We start from the raw sequence: 27037 nt of genomic DNA, 5'->3' as shown, positions 1-27037 counted from the left end.
AACAACCCCCCCCCCCGCTTGCAAAGTTGTGAGGAAGAGCCGCTGACGGCATTGTGGGGTGGGGGGGGGCACTTGGCCGCCTTTCCAGCCAGCCTACGAGAGGCGTCCGGATTGGCTGCCCTCAAAGGAGCAGCTTCGCACGTGTGAGAGGGTGTGCGCGCGCGCGCGAGGGGTGGGGAGCGAGGAGCGAAAGAGGCTGTTTTGCTGGCGAGGGCGGTGGGCGGGGAACGGGCGCGCGCTCCTTCTGGCCCTGCAGTGCCGTTTGGTGTCAGATGCTGCTTGTTGTGCTGGCTGGCTGGCCCCCAAGCCATTCTGGGGAATGCGGGAGTGAGCTAATGGCAGATTGTCATATGCCTCAAGCGGGAGGAGGGAAAAGGGGGGGGGGCGGCCGAGATGACAAGGGCCCTTTGAAAGCCGAAGGCATTCGCGCGCCTTGGCTCTCTTTTCCTCCCACTCCCAACTTTGTGAGGAGATGCATCGCCTCCTTTAGGAGCGCAAATGTGCCCCCCCCGTACTATAGAATGCGCGGGGGCGCCTTGTTGGCTCGTGCTCCTCCGCATATTCTCATATTCTGAGGCTCCTCTTTGAGGAAAGTGGTCCGCAGAAGCAGAAACGCGGGCGAAACTTTTGGCACGCGAGTTGCTCTCGGAGCGACCCGCAGATTAAATGTTTTCAGTCTGAGAAGCAGCACTGACAAGTGTTTTGTGGATTGCAGACCAAAGAGTTTAAGTTTTCAACACCCTCTCTTGTGCCCCTCCTGCAGAATTGCATTTTTTTTTGCGGGGGTGGGGGTGAGAAGCAAAAAATGCATTCATAGTTACCTGACACAGCATCTCCACATGCTAGGAATGTTCTCCATAGCAAAAATGGACCAGAGCCCAGGTATTTATTGGTTGCTTTCTAGAAATGAAATGGTTGAATTGAAGCTGGTAGCTCCAGGTAAGTAAGAAAAGTATAGCCCAGGAATGGAGAGGTGAAAATATAAATTAATTTGTGGCATTGCAAAATCACCAACTGTCCCTGTTGCGACCTTTCAGATAAAGATGTAAACAAATAAGATCTAGAAGTGGGCATAATGGTGACACACACTGCAGAAAGCAACCCTAGTAAAAATTTGCAGTCGCCCACTTGTGCAGTGAAGCCAATAGGCAAAGCCTTTATAACACTATAAAAGGCTTTTCAAGCACAGACACAGCAGCCAGGAGCTGGGGAGGGAAAAGATCATCCTTTGGTAAGGAAGACTGACAGGGAATTAGAACCAGTGGATACAAAGTCGCTGGTATATTAAGCAATTATGTTGCATCTGCTTTCATAAATGAAGGCCCAGACTTGAGTGGAAATCAGATTTAGGGAGAATTAGTTGATGCAGAGATAATAGCTAGAATGTGGATTTTTATTTTTTTCCCTTAAATGGTTTGATGCTCTTTAAACTGTAGTTGCTCCAGAAGTACATGACACACATTTCAGGCATTAAACTGGCTAAACCTCTGACAAAAAATGTTTATGAAGGTCACATAAATGAGGCCTGGCTCTGTAATGTGATCAGCTCTGATAATGATACCATACGTGGTGGAAGAGGGAGAGGAGAACAAGGGAACATTGTTGCATAATCATCATTGCCTGCTTAAATGAAATATCACATACTGATGTGGCATTAAGCAGGTCTCTTCTCCCATCTGCTGTCCGTGACAGTGCTAAACTTCCTTGCAGTTCCACAGAAACAGTTGTACCACCGTAGCACCTTACCCCAAAGAAGACAGCTGTACATCTGCACCAGCGATCCTCTGTTGCTCATGTATTGCTTTGTTTTGTTCCTCACAGTCAATACCATTGCATGGAATGTGTATAGTGTGGAATCCTGGCCCGAGATAGGTACTGCCATGATTTTCACACCAGATCGGTACATTAGGACTGAGCTACTTGAAGGAGCATTTATACCCATATGAGCCTCTGGAGGTCTTGAGATTAGCCTCAGTGGCTCTGCTTATGAATATTCCATCTAGTATGATAGACTGACTGACAGGCTCACATGATAGGGCATTTTCATTTTTTCTTCCTGCTTATGGAACTTGTTCCCCCGAGAGTTGTGTTTTGCTGCCGCCCAGAGCCTTTTCTTTTTGGTTTTTGGTTCAAGTAACCTGAGTGTGGCAGTATCTTGTGCTGGGAATGAGGAGGCTGGCTGTGGTGCTTTTATATGGTTTTATTTATTTCCTACTGATTTATATTTAATGAGATAAATTATGTAATGATTTTAATTGTGCAGTTAATCATCATCATCAAAGCAGTAAAGCAGCATTATCATTAATTCAATTTATACCCTATCCTTCATCCCGAAGGAATTTAGGGCAGAAAAATCCATCAATAGTAAGCAAAGAACGAAAGAAAAATTATAAAAGCATTCTAAAAACATTTACGAGAATAATCTCAGCCAGTGATTTCAGGGATCTCAGCTGGGAGCAATATCTTATTTGTCATCAAATACTTGGATAAACAGTAATGTTTTTAAATTTCTCCTGATAGTAATGAGGGAGGGCATTCCACAAACAAGGAACCAGCACTAAGAAGGCCCTGTCACATGTCAACACTAACCAGGCAGTGCCCACCAACAAAGCCTCATGGAGTTTAGACCTCATAGACAACTAATGAAGTGGTACGCCTATGTCCACATGATGCCACTTCAAATTGCAGATGGGGGCCTCGCGTGAATGAGTTCTTCTTAAAACAAACCCCACCCCATAGAAAAGTAGATATCACAGAGAAGCTTCTACCTTAGCTTTGTGCAAGTTTTCTATGTAGGTGGATTGATTTTTTTTAACATGGAGGTACATTCAATCATGTGAGCTCCTGCTGGTTGTCTCAGGCTAGTTTATGTGAATGATAGACTAGTGGCAGCCAGGAGACCAAGCAACCTTTTGGAGAGATTCGTTGCCCTAAAGCTTGGACTACTACAAGAACTTAGAAAGGAGTTCTGAACAGTTAAATTTATCACACAACTATTCAGTTATCCTGATTCTGATAATGACATTACTTCAAGTTTCTGTTAAACGTTATGACAAAAAATACAACAAATATGTATTTTTTTAAAGGTTTAAGGTTTACTGCTTCAGCTGCTACTTGTGATAACAAGGTCACTACCTTTTCTGCACCTTTGTTCTCTTGTAAAGTAATTTGTCCTGAACAAGTTGGGTTTTTTTTTAAAATTCCTATTAGGAAATGACACATGCATGCTTTAATCTGAGAGACTGAAAAAGTCACTATATAGAATTAAGGCTGCAGCTTTTGTATTCCTTTTTGTGTATCTGATGTAAAAGTTAATTAAATAGACTGAGAGATAGTTGGAGATTGGGAAACAAGGGAGGGGAAAGCAGGTTCATAAGAGGCTTACTTTTGACCTGGTCTTGTTCTCTGTTATTACTTTGCATCCCTGATTTCACCCTTCTGTATTGCCTCCTCCCTGTTAAGACGCTCCACTGTGCTGGCCGATGAGTAATGTTAGCTTTATGGAATGGGTTCTTCTCTCACATCTCATCTTGCACAAAAGCTCACTATTAGAATTGCCAGTAATAATTGCACCATGCCACAGCTGTGGCCAATCTAGAAATAAAACTCCACCCCTTCAGCAAATCCCTCTTCCTACATCACAAAAGCAATATGGACAGATTCTGAAGAAGGATCAATGGTTCTCCTCTGCAATAAAATTTGCCACAGTTTGATAGAATAAAATGTGAGAGAACAGAATAGGAAGAAGATGACTAATGGCCAGAAAGAAAACTGTATTTCATCATTTATATCCTGAGTAGTTTTGCATAAGCTTGTATCAGTGTCATGTCAACTGTGAAAATGGGAGACCGAGACAGGAGGGAGATGGCAGATGTTGAGAGGTGCATCAGTAGTTCTCAGGATCACCTGTGCTCTAATTTACCATATGTAGACTATCACATGTTGTTGATTCACAGGACCTGTGGCAGATGAGGAGGTTTGAGCTAGTTGTGCTAGTTCAAGCTGCATGGCTCTCACAGGCCACTCTTAAGTTCCTATGCCAACAATTTAGGAACTCTCACCACTTTGGAACAAAACTAAATTTTGCTGCCTGCACGACCTTTCAGACTGATGTATGGAAAAGCATATGAGTCTGGCCTTTGGAGAGTTTGTAAGTACACCCATTTTAACTAATTAAATATGTGTCCTTTTACTATGCTGGGGAAAAAGAGGACTGCTTGGAAAGATGCATTATAAACGTTTTAACAGCCTATATTTCCACACTTTACTTTGCTGCATACTGTGTAGTTTTAACTCTCTGCTGGAGTTCTCTCACCAAAGAGTACTTGCCCCAAATTTGGATCTTGGCATCCAGGAATTTTATTTTATACCATTTCCCCCTCCAACCAGCATGAATAAGGCTTATTACCATTATCATTATGGAATTTATTACCTGCTTCACTAGCAGGTCCTGGGGCCAGTTACAACAATTTAAATTTGAAAATTTAAGCAGTTTGTGATCACAGGAATAGGCTGGGTCTTGAAAAAACACACCTCGGGTGTTAAAAGACCAGGGTGAAGAGATGCATCTTCAGCACTTGCCAAAAACTCTGTTATTAAAAAGCTGTCTGTTTGGGGCTGCCACAGAGAATGCCTTCTCTCAGACCACCCCCGAAACTACTTAGGGAGGTATAACTACCAAAAGGGCTGATCAAAACACCCAGGAGGATCTGTAGGGAAGGAGACAAGTCTTTCAGATACTTGGGGCCTAAGTCATTTAGGGCTGTAAATAGTAATGTGAGCACTTTGAATTGGGCCCAGAAATGAATTGGCAGCCAGCAAATAATAAGCATAAATATTATTCTACACAGAGTTGGGCTGGATGTGGTCACTTCATTCTGCAAGGGTGGGGCACCAATATGATGGTCCACCCACAGAGACAGAAACCACTGTATTCCTTAACACTCTGGAGGATGTTTGGCTGAGACTCTCATCACACTGTGAGATGCGTAGAGCCACTGACACAATTGCTCCTGGGTGCCCTAGCTATTGCTATTGACCATGTAGGTCACCTTAGTACACTAGTGATCTGCATGCAATGAAATGAGAGGGGTGGCGGCTAGGCAAATTACAATTTATTTCATGGTTGTAGAATGTTAGGCTTCCGTAAAACATCTTAGTTCAGTAGAATGTCAAGAAATGGAAAGCAAACCTTTGTCAAAATTGCAGATTAGTGGAAGTCCGACGGTATTAGTTTTCCTCAATATTTATTACTTCAATGCAATACCAAATAATCCAGTTTCTTAAGCCTCTGTCAGTTAGCTTGATTTTAAATAAGATTGGCCTATTGGCCCCCTATTGACCTCCAAGTGCTCCATAACAATTACGAAGAATAAGTAAGGAACAAGGCTAAAAACTGTGTCATGTAGGTCATATGCTGATACAGTGCTGGAATAATCTTACGGTGCTGGTTTGATATTGATAAAGTGAAGCCGAATAACTCATTATTTACTGGCTCATTATGAAATGATTTCTCTATCTGGATTCAAGTTTACTTGAAACGGGTGTGAATGTAGCATCCACATAGCTCATCAGCACCCACATAGGTCATCTGAGGTAAAAATTAATTCACCAGGCAATTATTTGTCCCTGGTTCAATGCACATGGCCATGTGAGGTTGTTTTTATCAAATAAAAACTTTCCATTAATCAATACTGCATTAAAGCTCCGGAATGATATCCAACTGACTGTAACTAACTTTAGATATCACTGCTAGTTGTGCAAATTGACCTATGAAATCCATGAATTCAGCTATCTTGTTAGTTACTGCATATTCACATTTATGAATATGGCTGTGTAGACTGCCTTCTCTCTTACTCTCTCACACACGTTAATTTGTCCCAAACATCAAGAATCTTGAGCTGGGGTATTGTTTAAGGGATTGGTGGGGGGTTGTTGCTGTTAGTGATATATATATATTGTATCTTTATTTTAGCTCTTATTGTTATTTGCATGGAAGTTGTTCCAATTGGTTGTGCATTTTCTGATGTTTTGTTTATGAATACTTTTGCTATGTTGTAATTGTGTATTTTTTCATGTTGTAAGCAGCCTTGAGCATGCTTTGTACTGTGGAAAGGTGGCATAGGAATAAAATTATTGATTCATTGAAGATTGGCACAAAGGGTAAAAATTTAAATGGCAAGAAATCAAATACATAAGGGTGTAATGTGACCAAGGAGATGGGGAATATAACACTGGGAGTGGCATGGTTGCTAAAACGTACTGACTTTATTCTGCAAATTCTTATAAAGGGAAAAAGAGAATATATGCTATTCACTATTGATGGCAATGAAAGCTGAACTATCCTCATATGCAACTCCCTAATTACCTGCACACAAACCCTGGACTGCACATTCAGATATATCCTTGACAGAGGTTTGTTTTTATTTCTTTATGAGTTTTATCCTACTCTTCAGCCAAAAAGGGAGCTATCTGGCATGGTACCACCATCGGATGAATTATATAGTTTATGTTTCTGTGCTTACCATCTACCCCTATGGAGACAGATATATATTACGTCCCGCCTTTCTCCCAGTGCAGGACTCATTGTTTGAAAGGGGGTGGGGAGCAGAAGCAAACCGAAAGGTGATTTAAAAAAAAACAACTTTTTTTTATTTAGCTAGATTTAATCCACCACACACTCAGAGCTGAATGGTTACATGACTTGTGTATTCTTTAATTAAAAGTATAAAACAACGTGAAACCGTTCTGTACACTCTGTAGACCCTATCGCATTGCTGCATTGTTGTGTCATTACTTGCCACAAGTCTGTCTTCCATAGAAGGCCTGGACCTTTCTGGGTCGTTTTTTACTTGTATTCAGACTTCACAGCTGTCAGAAGAACAATGGAAGGCCTGTAGCATAATAGTAGCCCACTGCCAAACATAATGATGCTATTAACTGGTAAATAGGCATCTTCAGCCCTCACTTTTCAGATTCATGTTAATTGTCATTGCAGTCTCTCTTTTGACTTTTGACTATTCGTTAAAATCTTCAACAAGTTAGTGCAATTTTTAAAAAAAATGTTAAAGCCCTTTCAGTTATTGGTGTGTGTGTCTCTCTCTGTGTAAAAAAAAATCCCCAGCATAATTGTTTTTTACCACAGCTGCTACAGTCCACATTGCTCAGACTTAGCCTTCCAAAACACCTTTGCTTATGTCAAATAGTGCAGAAAAATCTGAGGTACAGCATTAATTTCATAGTTTTCTCCTACACAACAATCTTGTATAGTTTTTTGTTTTGCTTTCTGTGCCGTTTAAAAATGGCATAATTAAGCATATTAACCGGTCAAAGTTCCTTTATGATTGTAGCTATTCCCTTGTTTGGAGTCCCCCCTTTTTTTAAACCACGAGAACTGCAGCCATAGTTATTTCCGTAGCTTTTACTGCTGTTTTGTCTCTTCGTAAGGAGGCACTGGATCTTGAAAGAGCTGGATGTGGTCCTCTTCCATTGAGGTTTTCATGGTAGCCTCCTCGTATGACGGCGGCAAGCATACAGTGAGAAAGGCAGTTTCAGGGAGGAGAGTGGAGTAATGAAAGCTCTGCTCACTGCTCCAGGGCAGCACTGAGAGAAAGTCAGTCACCTCATGCTCTGGAAGGGACTCTGGGAGGTCAATACTGAAGATCTGAGCCTGAGGGCTGCGACGTCGGCAGCGTCTGTAAAGGAAGAGCAACAGGAATGCCAGAAAGAGCATCATGGTAGCTGGCAGGATGATGCATAAGAACGGTTCAATGTCTTCTTTGGTTGAGCTTGTTTTGTGCTGACTCTGAAACAGCAACCAAGAGAAGAAAAATGTATCAGGCATTTGGGAATGCCAACATCTCACTTTATCACCAGCTCAGGTTACAGCACAGAAACAAAACCAGGTTGCGCTAGAGGACATGAAGAAATAGCTACTGGTTATTCTACTAAAAAGAGAGTTTTAATCTTGCACCACAAGCAATGAAATATAGCAGGTCAAGAAAAATAGCAAGGCACAATCCATACCAAAGTGGAATCTAGACACATATAAAAAATGCTGTGAAACTGCTTTAAAAAACAAACAAAACTGTTTTGAAAAAAATATTGAATTTGCCATAGCTCACCATCGCCATCTAGTGTCACATTTGTATAATGCACTTTACAACACACTTAAATGTTTTATTTGCAGCTGTACAGTTGAATCACAAGTTAAACATTTCTGCATGGCAATTCTATGCATATTTAATCAGACATAGTCCCACTGAGTTCAGTGGGGCTTAGTTACAAATATGTGTATAGAATTGCAGCCCCAGGTCTTGTTTTCAATGAGAAATGAGAGTGCTGTTGAGCACATGCCATATTTCTCTATTGAATATTTATTTTTAAAAACTGCTTCTGTGAAGATCTTTCTGCCCACAAACCCAGAAAATGTCCCACACTGCTATCTTCTGGAGGTGTGCTAAACATCAAAGGCCAAATGATGCACTACTGGATGCACCAGCTTCCGAGGGCAAACCATCCTCTGCATGGCCGTAGTTAGGGGGGGGTGAGGTGGGCCCCTGCCAGGGGTGCAAAATTGGCTAAAAATATGTCCATCAATATAAATATTGATTATTGCCTGATAAGAAATAGTTTTAAATAGAGGGTGAATTGAATGGGTGGAAGGGGTTGGGGGTTGGAGGAGTGGTGGAAAGAAGAGCTAGTTTGTCCGTGGCTAGGGGGCGCAATCTGGACAGTTCTGCCAGGGGTGCAAGATCACCTAGCTATGGCTCTGCACCTCTGCTGGGGGGGGGGGGAAGGGTGCTGAAAGCCTAAATCTCAACAGGAAGTGATCTGACCATTACAAGTTCATTGTCCATTCCTCTCAGTCAGTCCTGATACAGGACATGTGTGTTGATGTCTGAGAAGGAAGCCAGTGTTCTGTGAGTGCACACCACCTGTTGGGATGGTCTTCCAGAGTACCTGTCCACAGAATAGAATAGAATTCTGTCTATCCTCAGAATGCCAGCTCACACTCGCCTAAACAACCTTTCTGGCAGAGAGGAGTCACATTGAGGATGCTTGTTGGGGCAAATGGTCCCAAACTGCTTTGGTTTTCCATTAATGCTCAGCAATAGGCAATCCTCCTGTAGGCAATACCTCCTGCTATTTAGTACTATCAGAATGCAGAACATAGAGGTGATGCAGTGGTTGCTGAGAAAACTTAGTGACCAATGAAATAAGGCATAGAGAGACTGACAGTTAGTGACATAAACTTAGAGGAAAGTCGGGTCACAGAGGAAGAGGCATTTGGAAATAATTTTGAAGGATAGCAATGTGGCTTAAAAAACAGGAGGGATAACTGTTGATGATCTTGTATGGAATAAACAGAATGAGGGTGGATTAAGGAAAGACCAGGGAAGATATATAGTCAGGCTGAAGGATGCTATTGATTTTTCTCCTCGCATTTCTTGCTGCAAAATAATCTTAGACCACAACCCCTAAGCCTCATGACATGTAAATAAGTTCAGCTGCTTTTGCATTGCCTTCCCTCCCATATATAGACACAAGTCTGTGCTAGCACTCTAGAATACATTGGTTGTGTCTAAGTGCACATTGCATTCGAACAAATGTCATGCCTTCAAAAACCAAATGATTGATTTTGGTATGCCCAGTGCCTGATTGTCAATTCCATATGAGAAAATATACACAATATTACCTATGATGAATGCAGCTGTGTCTGCAGTGCATGTGATAGGAAGCCAGTCACAGCTTCCTGTTGTGTGCACACATGGTAAACACACGAGGGCTCATTCCTTTTCAAAGCATATATTCAGGACATTCATTCCTAGGTCAAGGCAGCACATAGATATCTTTATTGTGTGTAGTTTCTTTTGGAGTTCTATTGTATTATTGTATCAAATATGCACAATGTGCACTAAGAAGGAAAGTCTTCTCCTTGCTATCAGAGTGCCTTTTGCACTTAGGCATCATGAAATCAAGTCAGCGTGAACAGGGCTTTTTTTCAGCCAGAACTCAGTTCCGGCACCTCTCAGGTGGGTGCTACTGCCATTGTAAGAGAACAAGGGAGGCGTTCAAGAACAGTTCTAGCACCTCTTTTTCTAGAAAAATAGCACTGAGCGTGAACATTCCCACATTGCACTAGGAACTCAATACAGTGGTACTTCAGGTTACATACGCTTCAGGTTACAGACTCCACTAACCCAGAAATAGAGCTTCAGGTTAAGAACTTTGCTTCAGGATGAGAGCAGAAATTGTGCTCTGGTGGCATGGCAGCAGCAGGAGGCTCCATTAGCTAAAGTGGTGCTTCAGGTTAAGAACAATTTCAGGTTAAGAATGGACCTCCGGAATGAATTAAGTACTTAACCCGAGGTACCACTGTATAGAGAGGGAAAAACTAGCGCTCATGGTTGTTTTTGAGTAAAGTGCTATAGACTCATTTGCTATAGACTCAGTTAAAAACACACATACAATGAAGTAAAATCACACTCATTTTAATTATCACTTTTGGGAAATTTATAGAAATAGCAGAATAATGAAATTAATATTGATTTAAGGTTTGGTGCCCACCAAAAGTTTATTATGCACCAAGAGTGGAGCAGAGATAGCAAAGCTGTGATGAAGAAACCTTTGGCCATTGGGTCATGGTGAAGGAAGTGGGAGTTTTAAAAGGCTTCAAATAAAAGTATGAGATGGGCATCCCCACCTGATACATGTTCAACATTTATAGCACATTGTAGTTTTGGTTACTGTAATACCAGGAAATTGCAAAAAAAGTAGTAGTAAATAACTGGCACAATGAATTGTGAGATCAATTACAGTTTCCCTTAAAATAAAGGCTTTATAATATGGTTGGTGGTAGTGGGGAGAGGTGGATGAGATAAAGGAAAGCTGTGACTTTTCTCTTCCATTCCATTTTAGTACAAATTGCAGTCTAATGGCTGAATCACAAACAGGATGCATTCCAAATGACTCTTAAGTGCGCCTTCTACCCTCTGTTTTTTATACCTCACTAGGGAAAGCAGAATCAATATTTCCAAATGCGGGAGTAGTGAAAGCATTTGTTGCATAGATTTTCAATATGAGTCGTCAGATGTGTTTGAATATTGTATGCTTTATAGATGCAGAAAACTTTATCATAGTCAGCGTGCTGATGACTGAAAATGTTGCTTTTGGGAGGCTGATATAATGGAGGCTGGAGACAGATCATTTTTTTTCAGACAAAGTGGGGAGGGGGAAATCACTGTGTGGAGTGCGATAAGTACACTCATTCCACTTAAGAACTGTGGTAAATAGATTTTAGTGAACATTTGCAGGTTTTTGTATTTTTCACAACTCTACAAAATCATATGTGACGCTGTGGAAAAAGAAATGTGCATGTACACTAAGAGAAGCAATATCTTTCACTTCTTAAAAAAAATAAAATTGCCTGGATTTTTAACCTAGGTTCTCTTTCACGAAACAAATCTTCTCATTTTGTTCTTTCTTTATTTTACATCAGGCATCCCTCCTAATACTTTGCATAGCTGTCAACTTTTCCCTTTTCTTGCGAGGAATCCTATTCGGAATAAAGGAATTTTCCTTAAAAAAAAGGGAAAAGTTGACAGCTATGATACTTTGGTTATGCTTTTTGGTTGACAAAAGAATTTGGGGAAAATATATCAGCGATAAGAGACATGTCATTTTGGTAGAAGAAGCTGAATTGCCCAATTTTCTAATATTATCTATTGATATAGTGCCATCTCTGTACATGGTACTTTACAAAGAACATATGTGGCAGAGGTTTATAATCTAAAACAGGCACAGGGAAACAACAGAGGAAGAGGAGGAAAATGGAGGCAGGGGTAGGTAAGGGAATAATATTTTATTATTTTAATAATGCATACATGGGCTTAATTACAGTTGGGAACAGGCTAGCTATCAATTCTTGTTTCTCTGTTTTTCCTTTTTCCAGCCTCAAGTTCAGTTTACCACATTTCTGCATTGCGTTTTTTAAAAAGAAAATCCTCAAGAAAATTCGTCAGCATTTGTGTGCAATTTGTTTCCCTAATAAGCACATTTTTCCAAGGAATTTTTCCTAAGATAACACATGCTGTGTGTTATTTTTATGAACACGTGTTTTTATGCATATGTTTCCTTAAGGTACAGTGTTTCGTACACATTTTTGACTGGAGAACTGTATTGCAAAATTCTGAGAAGTGCAAATTTCAAAGGACAACTTATTTTGGTACATGTATTGTTTTGGGAAGTGCAAATGTGCAACTGAATTACTCTACCACCCCTATATACGGAAATATATATAGACTAGGAGCTATTAGCTGGTCACAGAATTATAATTCTACGTATTATGTAATACTCAAAAGTGACAAACTAAAAACACATGCAATTCAAACTTTTCTCTAACTGGAACTCCTAAGCTAATGAATGGATAGGGGGCACTTTCAGTGAGGGGAGAGGGTAAGAATTCAGATACCATATTATATAGAGTGCTTATCCCCAAGTCTGCATGGGACTCTTTGCTCTTGCAAGTTGTTCTACACATTCATGAATGTATTAGTCCTGTTATGGAGGTAAGAAAAACAATTTTATTTCTTTGTTAACTAGTTTTTCCTCTGAAAAAAATCTGCTTGTGTGACCACTGTGGGTAGGGGGCTAGTTTCACTTGGAATTAATAATTAAAAGCAGAAATGTGCGTGAAGCGGAAATTGTTTTGTTCAAAAGCAGGAATGATTTGTGTATGCAAAGTGCAAGATTTAATGTGATGTGACTTTTAACAGAGGTCCAGTCCACAAACGCACATTCATAAATCCCGTTGACTTTCACATCAGGTAAATGATGTGAATATGCTCATGAATTGTCACATATTTATCACCACAGGTAGAGGTTCTGTATCATTCAGTGGCAACTCAGACCCAATATATTTCAAAAGTACTAAGTACACAATATATTTCAAAAGTTCCACCAAGTGAATGGAATCAAGTGTTGGTGAATGAAAAACAAATGGATATGTGAGTGAGTCTAGAAAATCCCACATATTGAATATTTGCATTTAACTGAGGGCTGTTTTGGTAGAGGCGATAGCAGCAGAAATCAGTTTATTGTCATATACAATCTATTGTTTTGGTCCTGTCACAAATGGATCTACTCAGTGGGACTTACTTCTGAGTAGGCATGCATAGGATTGCACTGCTAATTGACTTAATTGCAGACATGCCGGTCTAAGACAAAAATTTATTTTTATTCAGCATGGTTAGTACCTTCTATAGGGAATGTGGACAAAGTTATTTCTTCTGTTTTAAATGTTTATCCTTGGATATTAATTTACTCCAGGGCTAAATGTGACCTTTTAAGTCTCTTTCATTATCTATGAACTCTCCCTCTTTACATTCAGGGCAGTGTTTTCATTTCTGACAGGCGTCTCCCGCTCCCTCCCCTTGCCAGTTCCCTACACTCCGTGAAGTAATTTGCACAGCTTAGAGAATAAGAGTTCAGCACTTCAGTCTAACATCTGTGGAAGGGTTTGCAGAGACCCGATCAAGGGAGATAGAGAGAGATTTGGGGTGGGAGGAGAGAGAAGGAGGGATGCATTTTGAAAGAAAACGACAGATGAAAGAACAATTATCTCATTTTGTAACCCACTATCAGTTTTGGACTAAACTTTTAGCATCTCTGTCTACATAATGCCCTTTTCTCTCAAGTTGTTGAACAGAAAAACGAGGCCCTAGAACAGAGAATAAAACGAAGAGTGCATCTCCCCACCCTTGAAAGTCAGCTTATCTGATATTACACAGTCCAAATTCTATCAAAACTGTCTTTTAGTCATCTTTCTTAAGAGAAGAAATTGTAAATTCTTGAATGGAGCAGAAAGAGCTGTGTACAGACCTGTAGCTGTGTTTCCAGCAATGGGACACCTGGCTCACTAGTTAACCAGTCATAGTTTCCTCTGTCAGCGTGTCCAAATTTCTTCCAGCTGCTGTCTAAGAGCCACCTCATGCTTTCATGAATGTTCCTTGTTGTTCCGCTTCAGTTTAGGTACTTGCTTTTTGGTCTCTCTTAAACGGTGCCCCTTCTCCTTACTCTTGACACAGCTGGAAATGTCTCAGCTAAAACCCATTTTGAAAGTCTTCCTGTGTGGAAGCAACAACGAGAGAGAGAGAGAGAGAGAGAGAGAGAGGGAGCGAGAGAGAGAGATAGCGAGGTAGCACAGTAACCAAATGAATCTCAGATGCTTCTCCGTCTTCCAACTCAATCTCTCTGGATTTGCTTCAGTGGCCTACATTACCAGAAAGCTGGCATCAGGTATCAGGGATGGGACAGCATTCTTCTGATTGGAGGGTTGCTTGCATTAGGATTATTAAAGGGAAATTTGCATAAGAATCTGAGACCACATGCTTCTAACTCTGGGTAATTTTCTAAATTTAGAGATTTAATAAATACCTTTTGGGGTGGGGGCAGGGAGTAATCCATGTTTAAAAGGGAGAGAAGTGCTTGCACCTCTACAAAGTAATAGTAGTAGAAGTAAAAACAAACGAACAGTCACATTTTGTATTTTCACTTGGATGTAATGTAAATAGCGAAAGAGGTTTCTGGGTAGGCAGGCAAGGGCATAAGGCTGAAAGGTGTTCTGAATTATTTAGGAGTATTAGATGTAGATGTTAATGATAAATCCGCAGAGAGGCTGCTGCCAGAAAAGGCTTTGGCCACAGAGAATATATGATTACTTTCAATAATGGTTAACAACACATCAGCTGTGCTTAATTCTGCCCTTGCTTTTTAGGATAAACATCATTAGGCCTAAATCGCTTAGTGTAATTATTTAAAAAACAAAACAAGAACAGCTCTGTTCACAGAAGTATGTAGAGATCAGCAGTGGGGTTTCCCCCCCTTTTCTTTAAAAGTGTTATCGGCTTATGGTTCGTGTTGTCATCCCATTACTATGATGCTAGTAATTACTTTAAAGGTAGTAGGAATAATCTTCCTTCTTAGAGTGCTTTCTTTGTATAGAAATATCAGTGAAAGGCATTAGAACTGCTATTTTTTATTCCTTGATTTGCGGGTGTTCTGTTCCTAGTTATGTGAGCATGTCTGAAGAGGACTAAAGTTGGTTCTGTTTGACGCCCTAAAGCAATCTTGCAATCTTGACAACACTCACCTGGGATGATAACTTTTTTAAAAAAAAAGTATGTAAGCACTCCTGCTTTGAGTGATTAAATAGGGGACTACTACTTAGCTTTTGAAAAGAGCTGCTTAAGGCAGGCATCCCCAAACTCGGCCCTCCAGCTATTTTGGGACTACAATTCCCATCATCCCTGACCACTGGTCATGTTAGCTAGGGATGATGGGAGTTGTAGTCCCAAAACAGCTGGAGGGGCAAGTTTGGGGATGCCTGGCTTAAGGGGTGCAGGGCAAGCAGTGTGGCCCACATAGTTTTGTCCTCCAACTGAAGGGGCTGGTCAAGGGATTCAGGAGACATGTCCCAGAGGCTGCCACCGGTGACTTGCTCCCTACTTGCCAGCACCTGCTTTCTCACTCTGCCTCATGGCAGGACCAGTCTGATGTCCACAAAGAGGAGGATTGCAGAAGTAGCTGGATGTTGGTAGTGAGAACAACATGTATGTTGTGACTCTCAGCTATGTCGAAATGTTGGTATGCAGTCTGGTTATATGCATGAAGGTGAGAGAGGTGGTAGAATCTTGTGGACTGTACCACCTTCAGACTGCAGGTGAAGGTGAGGGTAGCACTTCAAATGTTTTCTCACTTCCCCTCTGCGCCTCCCCAAGGGCTCCCCCTGAATAGATCTTCACACAGAGCTGTGTTTATTTTTTTATGGACAGAGGCATTAAAAATGTGGCGCTCCACTTGCAATTGGAACATCATACAGTCTATTCTGCCATGTTAGGACTCTGTTTCCCTACTGGCCATCACAGTCTTCTTTCGTGCATGTATATTCTTGTCTGAATATGAATAAGTTTAGGACAATTGGCTGTGACTATTTTAGAACATTAGTTGTGCAATTTATCAGGCTTCATTAGAAACAGATCTCATTGAGTTCAGTGGTGCTTACTCCTAGGCAAGTGGTCACAGGACTGCAGCCTAAGTAGAATTTTAAAGGTGTTTGGCCTCCTGAATTTATTGCTTGGCTTGAGTTGCTTTTGTGCCTAAGTTGTGGCAAAATAATGTGTTATTTCATAATAGTAAAAAAACTAATTGAAAAGTGGTAAGTGGAGAAATCAAACTATTTCCAGCCACCATGGAAGAATCTCAGTTGATCCACAATATTGTTAAGGAAAAGTATCTTTTAACAAGATAATTTTATAAAGCTATGAAGCAATCTTTGTTTAAAAGTCAAGCAATGTAATGTCCTGTTTCAGCCTGTGTGAAGATCTGAACCACAAAGCTCTTGAACAAAGTAAACACTGGGAGCAAAAGCTATTTGTGGAGATTTGTTGTACAATTTTTTGTACAGGAGATAACTGCAGAAAGCAATGAAACACACACACACACACACACACACACACACACACACACACACACACACACACCCTTCCTAGCACATAGCCTGTCTTGTCCAAATAACATTGTTGCCTTATTGTTTATGGTTTGCTTTACTGTCCTTCCTTGAATTTCCCTAGATTAATTCTCAAACTACATTTTGCCTACTGCATGCTGCGAGTCTTCTAAGACGCTGCCTGATTGTTTTCATGTCCAAATTAAATACCCTTGTACCATTTTAGTACTGTATTAAAGAGCATAGGAGCTTTGTCTAGGCTGACCCATATTCTGCACCCTCTCTGAGACACGATGTCTGTAACACTATTTTGCCTCCCCTAGGTTTCCAGTAGCAGTCAACCTTCTCTCCCGGGTATATTTATGCAGATGAAGAAGCATGGTCATTCTAATCTTCATGCTGGAAAAGCTATTAGGGTTTTATTTTTTCACCACATTGTCGCACATGGTGGGCTCTATATATGGCCACTGTGCTTTCTCAATCTTGAGAAGCAGCAATATTTATTTGGGCAGCTCCATGACTTTTTGCCTGGGGTTCGTTTTCTCCACCCTTCGGCCACAGAGGTGGGCTCTCTGCTTTACCCCAATGACCTTCTATGTGTAATTTGCAGTTTAATATAAAAGCCATAAGTAAATATGTCATAATGAATAATTAATTTGCTGCTGAGTAGTATTATAGTAAGAAGCCAAGGTATTGCCTTATTTATTTGTTTTCTTTCCCATCGTTGAGGCTTCTCTATTTGCTGTGCTTGCTGCTAGCCAGCTGGGTTTCTGCCATGGCGCCATATCTTGTCTGCCCTTTCCCATTATTGCAGCAGAAGGAGCACTCACTCCTAGGACAGCTATGTGGGAGATGAGAACAAGGTGCAAGCCTTGGATCCAGAGAAGGACCCCTACATTGTTTTATTTTGTGCTTCACTGTTGTATTCTGCCAGGAGATCACTTGATGTGAGGTGGGTTATAAATATTTGAATAGTTAAAAAAGAAAATAAAGGACATTTTAAAAATCGATAGCACTTCTGATGGATGTAAAGGCAAGGTAGGCAACGCTTTGCAAGAAACTGAAGGTAGCAACCTCTTATTAACTGAATAATAATAATCAAAACAAAAACACTTGCTCAGTTAGACTTGCATGCCTGTCCTATGGGATAAGGATTGGTGACAAATATAACTCATTCTGAATTTTCCATGAGCACATGAGAATACTTGGATAAACCAGTTTACAAGAAAATGGACAGGTTGTGCAGCAGTGGAAGACAATTATAATAATAATAATATAATATAATATAATATAATATAATATAATATAATATAATATAATATAATATAATATAATATAATGCATTGTCGCTTCTCTCATGTAGCTTCTGTACAAACTAGGGTTAAGTACAACCATTTTACTGTGCCTAGCAATTATCTTTTAAAAGTAATTTCTTTTGCATTAGGGTAGATCCAACTGCACTGGACACAAGCATATTATCAGCAGATATAATTCCATAATTGCATTTTATGGAGTCTCGAGAGCTGAAATTGGAAGAATTTGAAAGGAAAGCTTGCCTGAGAATACAAGCTGCTTGGGCAGAAGAAACAATACTATATAATTCTATACATTTGCTTTCATTGAACTCTGCAAACAATATATGGCACACATTTTTGCCTTAAGTAAACCTCAAGATTATTAAACAAAGGAAGGGGAAGTATTCCCTGCTTGTTTTGTGCTGCCTGGAATGGACTTTAAATGTGTACATACACCCTAAACTGAGGCTACCACTTTGAAAACAGAAGGGAAGCATTGTAACTCACAAGGAGTGAGGGCTGCACTATTTGCCTTGCCTCTGGCATTAAGCTCTCCATGTCTGGATGTCTGCAAAAGAGAGCCATATAGGTTTTAGACTTAATGGTCTCACAGGAACCCTCTCTTTAGATAGTAATGCAGTATGCGTTTCCCCCACTTGCATTAAAATGTGTAAGTCAGCCTTGCTGTTTGTGGGGCTGTCCTGCTCCTGCAGAGTGGGGCCCTGTGGCAAAACTGCATGCGTAGGCTTCCATGGGATAGGGAACCCTGTGTGATTGGAGTTCCTCATTCTCAGAAAGCCTATCCAGGTAAGCATCCCAAGCTCAATAGGGAAAGGTTAGCAGCAGCAGTAGTCTCTCATACTTGTGGCGCCCCCTTCCCCTGTGGAAAGAATTAACAGGTTGGTATGACTCTTCCAGGGACACTGTGGTCTAAACCACTGGGCCTCTTGGGCTTGCTGATCAGAAGGTTGGTGGTTCAAATCCCCACGACAGGGTGAGCTCCCGTTGCAGTTTGAAAGCACGCCCAAAAATCTAGTAGATAAATAGGTACCGCTCTGGCAGGAAGGTAAACGGCGTTTCCGTGCACTGCTCTGGTTTCGGTGTTCCGTTGCACCATAAGCGGCTTAATCATGCTGGCCACATGACCTGGAAAAACTGTCTGCGGACAAATGCCGGCTCCCTCGGCCTGTAAAGCGAGATGAGCGCTGCAACCCCAGAATCTTCTGCGACTGGACTTAACTGTCAGGTGTCTTTTACCTTTTTAAATGTCTCTTCCAATCCTGTCTACAACTGAGAGAAGTTCTAGATGCACTGTAAAATATTAAGGTTTGCACCTGTAAAACCTCTAATGCTATATATGACTGGAGTAGGGGCAGAAGGAGGAGAGAAAAAACCCCTCTATATCTTTCCTGGTCCTTAAACTCACCAGCTTCCCCAGGAACCTGAAGAACATGGTAATGCTCCTGCTCCACACTATCAAGCACTATGAGCACCAGGGCCAATTGGGGTGTGTGTTTCACCCCCCCAAAAAAAACCTCGTAAGTCAACAAATCCATGTGAAGTGGGTCAAGGCTTTATAGGATAAAATTCAGACACACATCCAGTCTTCCCCACTAAGCCTTGTGGGCAAATTCTAGACAGAACTGGTAATTTCTTTTCTTTTTTTAATGTCCATTATGAGTTGGAACAAGTCTGTAGCTTAACGAGATCCTTTTATCAGTGGAGAAAATGCTGCCCTCAAAGCATTAGTGTCCAGTTGCCTAGATGTGCTATTTCCTCCTAGATGTATTAGCTTGAATTTTTCCAGGTTGAATCTCATTTGGTTAATTCCTGCTATTTGTCCAATCCCTTTAAGTCTGCTTCCATTTGTTTTTCTATACTTTATGTGTTATGCAGCCCAGTCTCCCTCTGGGTTTGTTATTATACATAGATTTACTTAATGTGCTTTTAAACATCATTAGTGGCAATAGTTCGCAAAACAGGATGCAACCTGACCATTGCATGACCTCAGCATGAATACCCTTTAGCCAAACTATGATTTCTGCTTTGCTTGTAGTGAGAATTCTCTGCCCTGCCAAAGACTGTTTGCACGACCCCCTGACAGAATCCTGCAAGGCTCTTTCTCAATGTAACATTCATCTGAAAAACACGAATTTTTATGTATTTATTTTGAGACTATGTTTTAAATACTACCAGATTGTCTTTATTAGAATTCTTGGGCTGGTTTACGCTATATCACGTAACAACAGCCAAAAGCACAAATAAAACCCATCAATAAACCATAATGAACAAAAAGCTTTAAATAGATAACAAAAGTCATGTAGCTAATATAGCAGCAAATGTCCCATTTGCCAGTTAAAAGGCACATACCTTCCCCTCAAAGGCATCTAAAATTAAAATGTGTTTATCCTTTCTCTGAAAAAGAAAGCATATTTATGGCTTCACTTCAAGTGGCCTTTGTGATGTCCTCTCAGGCGCACAAATAAAGACAGAGATTAGATTTCTTCAATATAATGTTTCGTTTATTTTATAATTGTAGGGCAGTTTTAGCGTTGATTTTATCATGGCTATGTTCTGTGCTGGCTCCCACACATGCAACTCCCACCTGCAGTCTGCTTCTGGCAGAGGGTTCACATTCCTGCATAAACCACCCAAAGAGTTTCCCTCCAAAACATAAGCCTCTTAAAGAGGGATCACCAGAGGGGTGTGTGTGTGTGCATGCATGTGTGCAAGGCAGGCAGGGAGCATGGGCATAGCCAGGGGGATGGGGGCAGCTGCTCCCCAAATTAATAAAAATCAATAAAAATACATAGCTAACTGAGGTTCTGCCCCACCACAACAAAAGGCCTGCCCCCCAACAAAAATCCTGGGTTCCCCCCCTGGCAAAGGGGCTCTCTAGTTGACAACATACATTACATCACTCACCCCAAATGGTCTGGGGGAGGACACTCCCTTTACATGGTAACTTGTGTTACTTCACTTATTTCAAAACGTATCAAGCCAGTCCTGTTCATGCTTTCCCCATTGCTCATTTTACTGAGGAGGGCCTTGAACATCTGCTGCAAAGTCCTCCTAGAGCAGTGGTGGCCAAACTTTGCCCTCCAGCTGTTTTGGGACTACAACTCCCATCATCCCTGACCACTGGTCCTGTTAGCTAGGGATAATGGGAGTTGTAGTCCCAAAACAGCTGGAGAGCCAAGTTTGGCCACCACTGTCATAGAGTGTACCACTGGTCCAAACTCACTAAATAGGCAGATTTTATTTATTTATTTTTTGTTATAGTATTTCCCGTCATTGTGTGGGGAAATATCAGACTGCTAGTTTTCACCTCTTTACCTTGTTCTTTGACACCTAGGGTGTTTGTTTTCAGGTCCCACCCTGTTCCTGTGGACACTGATCTGCTTTAACTTTTTAATTCTGAATTTTAGATTCTTGCAACACACCCTAGGACCAGCTGGTGAAGGGCAGGCGATAACAGTAATACACTTTAAAAATCCAAAGTGTAATTCTCTGAGCTGGTTCTCTGCTGCTGAAGTACATCAAACTTGAATTGTTTTGAAGCAGAACGCAATTTGCATTTTTCAGAACTCGTGAAGTAGGTGCTCCTAGCTTATTGCTTTTCTGCAGGCCATGTTTCTTAGGAGAAGACATATTCAGTTGCTTCATTAGGAAATGGATATAAAGCAGTCAGCTGCCAGAATTTAAAACAAACTATGGCTTAATGTGAATGAGTTCCTGTGGTGCTGTTCCTGTGCTCCTGCTTCTGTCATGCCAAGGGCAAATCAAGTCACCATCTCAATTGTCATGTTATCCTAAACCAAGCTCCTGGTTTGTTTTTCCCAAACCACAAGTGGTAAGACAAGGACAAACCAAGGTCCCACCCTTATTGTGCCACTGTATGGAAAGGGTGTCCACAGTAAAGACCTGTGTTAGTTTATAGCTATATGGTATTCCCTGTCATTTGTTTTGTTTTTGTTTGTTTTGGTAATTGTATATTCTGCTGTTTTTTATTTTGTTAATTTATATGTAAACAACTTTTATTAATTTTTTCAAGAGAGAATACAATAACAGGAGATAACATACTTAGAAAATTACAGGGTTGTGGTTTTTTTTGTATTGTATGGCTTCATTGTGGTTCATTATTTGAGTTTCAACAAAGTTTCTGACCAAAGGTGTTGCTGTTGGGGAGACCCCTGCCTGAGAGGCAGGATGAGGGCAGAAGGGCCTTGTGAGCATGATGCCCAAGGCTGCTGTGCCAAAACTTGCCTTGAGGTTCAAGGATTCTGGCTGCCAGCCAATGCTCAAACTACTGGAACATCATTTTCCTTTCTAAGACCAGCGAGAAACAGTAAGCAAATGGTCTCTGCATCCAAGTGAAAGTTTTTGAATTGAAATGTGCATTATTAAAGAGAGCCTTCGCTGGAAGACTCTTGGGGATTCTAGCTGCTGATTTAATTTAGCAAAATCAGAGGTGGAAAAAATTGGTCCAAGAGCACAGGAATGTGTATTACCACTTCAGGGGGCGGTTGTCAGCCCAATACTTTGTCAATAGAGCTGTTGGGGCATTCTTCTTGGGTTGAAATCTGTTGGCCAAACTTGTATATTCATGTATTATAAATTCTTTTAAATTTTTTTTAATTAACTTTTTTATTATATTTTCCAATATACATTTATAGTGTCCAATCTAAATGTATCACATATTTTCTCTTTTAGACTTCCTTCAACCTCTCTGACAACCATCCATTATTCAAATTTTTAAATACGCATTTCCTAATTTTATATTGCATTTTATAAACCTTCACACACTTAGTTTTCATCAATACAATAGTCCTCTATCATTTACAGAGCTTCTTGAAATCCCACTAGCGTTATTTGCTCATCACATACACATTTCAGATAGTCTGAAAATTTTCCTCAGTCTTCAATGAACTTTTGATCTCGTATATATATCTGATCTTTCCTGTTAGTTTGTCCAGTTCAGCATACTCCATCAGTTTCATTCTCCATTCTTCAAGCATCGGCAGTTGTTCCTGTTTCCATTTTTGGGCCAATAATATTCTCGCTGCTGTTACTGCATATTGGAAAAGTTTACAGTCCATTCTATTTATTTCATTTCCTACTATTCCTAGAAGAAAAGCCTCTGGTTTCTTAACAAACGTATATGTCAAAAGTGCAAGTAGATAAATAGGTACCGCTCTGGCGGGAAGGTAAATGGCATTTCCGTGCGCTGCTCTGGTTCACCAGAAGCAGCTTAGTCATGCTGGCCACATGACCCGGAAGCTGTATGCCGGCTCCCTCGGCCAATAAAGCGAGATGAGCGCTGCAACCCCAGTCGGCCATGACTGGACCTAATGGTCAGGGGTCTCTTTACCTTTATGTATAGGACTGCAACCTTAGCTGAGGCTGCTCAGGCTTATTTTTCTCCTCCAAGGGACACTTGTTTTAATAAAATTGGACAATTATTGAACCTGAGCATAGACAAAATACTGACAATGATGGTGATAAAGAGAAAAATGATAGCAACAACTGATACCTTTTGAACAAATATTCTTGAATATACTTGAGCAGTAGTTTCTGTATATACAGCTTGTTTCTGGGTAGTTCCAAAATAATTGTGCAGAGAGAAACTTATCAACAGATTTTCTGCTTTCCAATATATGGTGTTTGTGAAATGATTCATGAGGTGACAAGAGTACATTCAGTTGCGCTTTTCTAAGAATGGAATTAATTCTGCTTAGTATTAGCTACTGTTTAAAATAGAGCATTTTTAGTTATTTGGTTGCAGTTTAGCAAACCTGTTATTCTACTAGATTCTGCCTGTGGTGTTTCTACTGTAGAAATGAAAGCTATTGAAACTCAGCTCATTCTAACACAATGCTCTGTTCAGCTGCTTTGGTCAGGGAACCTGGGGGTTATTATGGAACAAGTTGCATTGTGTTTGCTTCTTACCTTGTGGCTGGGAAACATAAAATACTCTGTACCATGATGTACTGAGGAGCACGTGCTAGTCAGATGTTGTGTTCAGCTACATGGAGTATGCTTTCTTACTTTCTGTTATTTTTCAAAACGATAGTTGCATTTAGCACTGGACTCCCAAACACTAGATAGCAAGAACATCTTGCTTTTGAAGTAGTTTTGCTCTCTTCATTGCTGGTGGAAACTTGCAAGAACTGAGCATCCTTGCCAGGCTATTCAAAATGCACCCCTCTGAGTAGGTAACTGGAAATGACAGCTAGAAGCAGATGGTGTGAAAGCAATATGAATTAAGTCCAGATACTCTGCTTCTCTGTATAGCAGAATGTTCCTTCAGCCTTAGTGTATTAGGGAAAGGTTTACTGCTCAGATATTCTCATTTGTCAAAGACTAAATTCTGACATGAGCAAGTCTGGAGATGGTTTCTTTATTCTGCATATCATTCTGCATCTTTTCCTGATGATTGGTTTGAACAGTTAGAGAAGTATTTCTGCTACTTTTATTTATGTTTTTAAATAGTACTTCTTACATATAGGGATGGTGAATAAGAGTGGTGTGGCTTGAGCAGGTGGAACTTAGTGCCATCATTTCTGGTGGAACTGATACACACAAGATCTAGAGTGATCCAACAATTTTTTTCAAGTTTTCTTCTTCTCTCCCTGCCACATTTTCCCTTTTGTGTCATGTCTTGACACAATCTTTGTTAAGGTTGAGGTATGGGCAAAAGTCTGGCCCAGAGCTAGGACCAAAGGACAATCAGATATGAGCGCAACCAAGATAAAGGGTTCAAGAACAAGCTTGACCAAAGAGCAATCAGGATCGGGATCAGAGGGCAAATCTGAAGGCAGAAGCAAAACAACATAGCTTAAATCCATGGTTCCCACATCAGATCCCTTATTGCAGCTGCCACTATTGTGCTTTTTCTGTGTATGTTCAATGCTCACATTCCATGACTTGTTATCCTGTAAGTATTGTTTTATATTTTGATTTTATAAAGATTTCTGATCAAGTCTTTTAGCCTAAAACCTTTGTAAGACCTGTGAGAACCCAAAGTGGTGCTTGAACAAATTCACTTCCTTATATTGCTGGGATACTGCCTGGTTGGTTCGCTGATATCAAAGCATGGGGGCTTCTGTGGTTTAATTTCAGTGAAAAAGTATGTCTTAAAAAAGTTAAAATTCCCTTCCATTTATAAAAGTTGTAGAACTTGCAAATTACTCAATACCAGGGGTTTCTCTAGCGCATCTTGAGAAGTTGTTTGTTCTATTTTGATCTGGCTGCTGAAATGATAAGGTTTTGGGGTTCAAATTTTGTGGAGTGGGGTGTTCTGCAGATGCTGGGGTAGGTGCTTAATATGACAACTCTAGCACTGACTTCATGACAATAACAAGGAAGTTATAAATAAAACAAAACATATGGATTGATTGAAAAGGTTCGGCAAAGTGGTCTCATTAATTTTAGATAATGGGAAGTTTTGTTCCTTTGTTAATTAATGAAAGTTACAGCAGTGAATTATTATTTTTTATTCCAAGCCCCTTTCTTCTTCATTAATGAGCTCTCTGATCCTGCTGAAGGAGACCTAAACCTTGAGATTGTTACTTTTTTAAAAAAAGGAATTGGAACTACTAAATTTTTAATCAGTGCTATTTCCATGACAAACTTTCTGACCTCAAGCCAACAGATGCAGGAAGCGCAAATGTTCTTTGTGTAACTAGAAAGGAAACCTGATACAAATACCTTCCATTTCGTGGGAGTGATCCACTTCACAGACCACGGCTCTTGACAGTCCACTGCAGTTGCTGACACACCCGCGAGGCCTGAGAGCAGCCACAATGAGGTGCCATGGACTTTGAGAGGGGACAAGTGGGTAAAACTGTATTGATTTTGTAATATAAGGCAGGAGACTAGATTATCGTAATTACACTGGGCCTCTGAAAAATATATGAAGAAGCTGTAAAATGAAATGTCAGGAAGGTTAGCAATCACTCGGGGAATGAGCCAGAAGAAAATCAAATGCTGTGTAGTCTTGTTGGCTACTGTGGGTATTCAGCCATGCAAATGATTTCTCAGAGATGAAACTTTTTTGCTTCTGTTATGGGAGTCTTTGACATCTCCAATTGTTTTCAGAGCCCCCCTCTACAGAATAGTACCTCATAAGGGCCACATTAGTAATCACTTTAACCTTGACATGCCTTTTATTTTTTAAAAAGGGAACTACTGTATATAGGTGGGAAAGGGGAAACAAGTTAAGTGATGCACCCCTTTAATGTCAACAGCCAACCCCATCGTCTTCCGCTGACCTCCATTTGTATGTGTTTCCTGTCTGAATAATATTCTTGCACAACTTCATTCAGTATGGTCCTCCCTTCTGTAAAGAAAAGTGGGCAGTGCTCTTCTGAACAGAGAATGAACAGCGCAGTTGCATAAGTCAAGCTGTCCTTAGGTAGAGAGAAAGAAAATAAAACTCACTCAGATGAGAAATCTATAGATAAAGATGATGGCGATATACAACACAAGCTTTAGGTCAGGCATGGCCAAACTCCAGCTGTTTTGGGACTACAATTCCCATCATCCCTGACCACTGGTCCTGTTAGCTAGGGATCATGGGAGTTGTGGTCCAAAAACAGCTAGAGGGCCAAGTTTGCTTAAGAAGCGTGGGGTGCAGCCTTCCCAAGATTGAGCCCCCAAAACTTCCAGAGCCATAATCTCATGCAGTTATTAATACGTTTCCACAGAGAAGCTTCCTAAATGCTTTTGCCCATCTTCCTGTTTATCAAAATAATCCCTCCCAGCAGGTCTCTAGTAACTCTCTGCCATAGAAATGGCTTCAGTAGGATGGATTGTCATCTCCCCACTTGCTTTTCCTCTGTAAGAAGCCATAGAGAGGAAAAAAGCACACTAAAGATTATAATGAGATGAGGTGGAGGTACTGACAGTCCTCCTTGTCAATCAGCCCAAAGCCAATGCATTCTTTTTGTGGGTGTTCACAAACAATGAGAACCATGTTTTTTCCGGTGGTGGTCATCTTTCTGAGTGTTCATCTGCTTCAGCGTGTGCCAGAGACGGAGAATAAGTTCCTTGCGTCAACTTTTTATACATATAAACATCTGCCGCATAATATGCTCCCCGTCGCTGATACGGCAAAAACAACACACACCTCCAAGTAGTTGCATTTTGGATTTACTTTATTCTACAACACGAGCAACATAAATAGTTTATTTGTTTTAAAATATCTTCCTTTAAGAATTCCCTTTGAACAAAA

At 40.6% G+C, this 27037-nt stretch overlaps 1 protein-coding gene across 2 annotated transcripts; it reads right to left on the bottom strand.

The window, feature by feature from the left end:
* Window positions 1-6650: 6650 nt before the first annotated feature.
* On the bottom strand, window positions 6651-14463 carry SMIM28 (small integral membrane protein 28). 2 transcript variants are annotated; one of them, XM_081186985.1, is made up of 3 exons: window positions 14437-14463; window positions 13882-14126; window positions 6651-7804 (listed from the first exon to the last, which is right to left on the bottom strand). In XM_081186985.1, the coding sequence occupies exons 2-3, from the start codon at window positions 13990-13992 to the stop codon at window positions 7421-7423; spliced, it is 495 nt and encodes a 164-aa protein (XP_081043111.1). In that variant the 5' UTR covers window positions 13993-14126; window positions 14437-14463; the 3' UTR covers window positions 6651-7420. The 2 variants fall into 2 exon arrangements, with proteins under 2 accessions (XP_081043111.1, XP_081043110.1); XM_081186984.1 differs by lacking the exon at window positions 14437-14463 and having other exon boundaries at window positions 13882-14304.
* Between the last annotated feature and the right edge of the window lie 12574 nt (window positions 14464-27037).

The sequence above is a fragment of the Podarcis bocagei genome (genome assembly GCF_964188305.1).
Source record: "Podarcis bocagei genome assembly, chromosome: 3".
Taxonomy (NCBI): Eukaryota; Metazoa; Chordata; class Lepidosauria; order Squamata; family Lacertidae; genus Podarcis; species Podarcis bocagei.
Note: the sequence above shows the minus strand (reverse complement) of the source record. Positions and strands in the feature narration are given on the sequence as shown.